The following is a 2,703-nucleotide window of genomic DNA, read 5'->3' on the forward strand; positions in this document are numbered from 1 at the left end:
CCCTTATGAGAAGAGCAGTACCCCCTTATATCCCCCTCTACCCTCTTATCCCCCCCGTAGACCGGCGAGTCGTGCGCCTCGAACGAGAAGAACAAGACCCCCTTATACCCCCTTATACCCCCTTATACCCCCTTGTACCCGTTATACCCCTAGCCTTGAAGGAGAAGAGCAGCCGGAGCGGCGAGAGAGAGCAGACGCAGACCTGAGGAGATCACCGGGAGATGTGGGGGAGGTGTGGGAGATGTGGGGGAGATGTGGGGGAGATGCGGGGGAGGTGTGGGGGTGGTGTGGGGGAGGTGTGGGGGAGGTGTGGGGGAGGTGTGGGGGAGATGTGGGGGAGATGTGGGGGAGATGCGGGGGAGGTGTGGGGGTGGTGTGGGGGAGGTGGGGGGGAGGTGTGGGGGAGGTGTGGGGGAGGTGTGGGGGAGGTGTGGGGAGGCGTGGGGGAGACGTGAGCAGGCGCGGACCGATCCGTCGTCGAGGCCGAGGGCGGCATAGCCCTCGCAGACATCCATGCAGAGGATGGGGCGCTTTGCCTGCAGCGGGTAATCTCGGGTGATCTCGGGTAATCTCGGGTGATCTCGGGTGATCTCGGGTGATCTCGGGTGATCTCGGGTGATCTCGGGTGATCTCGGGTGATCTCGGGTGATCTCGGGTACTCCCAGATCCGCGAGAAGGGGTCGCTTTGCCTAGAAGCAGATATGGGGAGATATGGGGAGATATGGGGAGATATGGGGAGATATGGGGAGATATGGGGAGAGATGGGGAGATATGGGTCGCTTTGCCTAGAAGCAGATATGGGGAGATATGGGGAGATATGGGTCGCTTTGCCTAGAAGCAGATATGGGGAGATATGGGGAGAGATGGGGAGATATGGGTCGCTTTGCCTAGAAGCAGAAAACGCGCCCTCAGGGCACGAATACGGTACTGTGCAGCGTCTTCAGAGCACCGCCGGAATCCAACGGAGAAGAGGACAGCGAACACAGCGGAGTACGGCCGAATACGGCGGAATGCGTGTCCTCTCGGGCGCTAGTTGGGAGACATGAACACGTACTCCGCTTCTAGGGCGCGAGATATGGGGAGAGATGGGGGGAGAGATGGCGAGAGATGTCAGCTTCTAGGGCGCGTTGCCTGCAGCGCCGCGACTCGCGCGCCTATGGGGAGATGTGCGCGAGATATGGGGAGATATGCGCGAGATATGGGGAGATATGCGCGACTCGCGCGCCTGTGCGTACGTCCCACTCGGCGAGCCTAAGGTAAGGTAAGGTAAGGTAAACTTCTCCACACACACGAGGTGGTGGGGCAAGGGGGGGGCAACCCTCGCGTATCCACGTCTGACGACAGGAGCCCCACGGCATTCAGGATGTGTGTGCCGACTAGGGAAGTTCGCTCAGGATGTGTGGCAGCCGCCCCGTTGGCTGAGTGTCTTGTCTTGTGGTTCTGTGTGTCGCTCCTGTGTGGCCGTCAACGCCCGTCTCGCGTCCACCCATACCGCGTTGGTGTCCAGCCGTTGGTCGGACTGTGTTTCGCCTTCCTATCTATCTATCTCGAGCCTTCGGTCTGCCGACGCGGAGAAGGCCGTCGCGCCGCCCTCCCAGTGCACACCCGTGACCACGCCCTCGTGGCTCGCTCGCATCAGCGTCCGGCTCGTGTTGCGCAGGAAGACGGCGCCTAGAAGGCTCCTAGAAGCTTCCTAGAAGCTTCCTGGAGGGTCCGCTCGTGTTGCGCAGGAAGACGGCGCCGCACGCGTGTCCAGACGCCACGTGGTCGCCGTCGAATGCGAGCGCGGTCACCTCGCTGGTGCCGTCGCCGTCGTCCGCCTCCGCCTCCTCCTCGTACACCACCCCCAGCTCCTCCTCCTCCTCCTCCTCCTCCTCCTCCTCCTCCTCCTCCTCCTCCACGTCTGCCGCCGCCTCTGCCGCCGCCGCCGCCGCCTCCTCCTCCTCCTCCTCCTCCTCCTCCTCGTTTAGGAGCGGGTCCCACTGCCGGAGCACCTCGCCAGAGGCGACGTCCGCGAGGATCACCGTGCCGCTGTGGGTACCGCAAGCGACCAGCCCATTCTCGCACTGCAGCCGGCGCACCCAGTCGTCGAGCACCAGCAGCGTCTTCTGCTCGCACGTGCCGGTGCGCCAGTTGGAGGCGGCGGTCATCATCTCCTCCATCTGCTGCTGCTGCATCCTCTGCTGCAGCAGCGACATGTCCCAACCGTCTCCGCCGCTCTCGCCACCCTCGCCGCCGCTGCCGCCGCCACTGCCGTCGTCGCTATTTTCGCCGCTGCCGCCGGCCAGCAGACGAGGCGCCGCGCTCCGCACGCCGCGTTGCGGTGGCGGTGTCAGGGGTAGCAGCAGCGAGAAGCTGCACAGAGCCACGGGCAACATGCCCGCGGGGACCCCAACAAGAAGAAGAAAAACAGGTGCAAAAGAAAATTCATCGCGTGGTTCCTCGAATTTGGGAAATTTTGGTGAGTCGTCTCAGTCTCACGTGAATTCGTCCCTGTCTCACTCTCAGCGTCTCAGCGGTGTCTCAATAGATCCATCACTCCGTCTCACTTCCGTCTCACTTCCGTCTCTGACTGCCTTCTCGTCCGTCTCAGCGCGGCAGGCTCCCGAGAGTGCCGAGATTGCCCAAGATAACCCGTGCAACCTCATGAGGTGGTCGGGGCAGTGTGGCAGGCGCCCGAGAGTACCCGAGATCGCCCTCGTG

The 2,703-nt window shown here is 63.0% G+C and overlaps 1 protein-coding gene across 1 annotated transcript in view; it reads right to left on the reverse strand.

Moving 5' to 3' along the window:
• Positions 1–2,378, reverse strand: part of EMIHUDRAFT_117924 (hypothetical protein) — a gene marked incomplete at both ends in the record, with an annotated part of 3,450 nt that extends 1,072 nt beyond the window's left edge. Inside the window, one exon of the mRNA XM_005772035.1 lies at positions 1,747–2,378. Coding sequence (XP_005772092.1) covers positions 1,747–2,378 — 632 coding nt within the window. The remainder of the gene's footprint in view (positions 1–1,746) is intronic.
• Between the last annotated feature and the right edge of the window lie 325 nt (positions 2,379–2,703).

The sequence above is a fragment of the Emiliania huxleyi genome (assembly GCF_000372725.1).
Source record: "Emiliania huxleyi CCMP1516 unplaced genomic scaffold EMIHUscaffold_368, whole genome shotgun sequence".
Lineage (NCBI taxonomy): Eukaryota > Haptophyta > Isochrysidales > Noelaerhabdaceae > Emiliania > Emiliania huxleyi.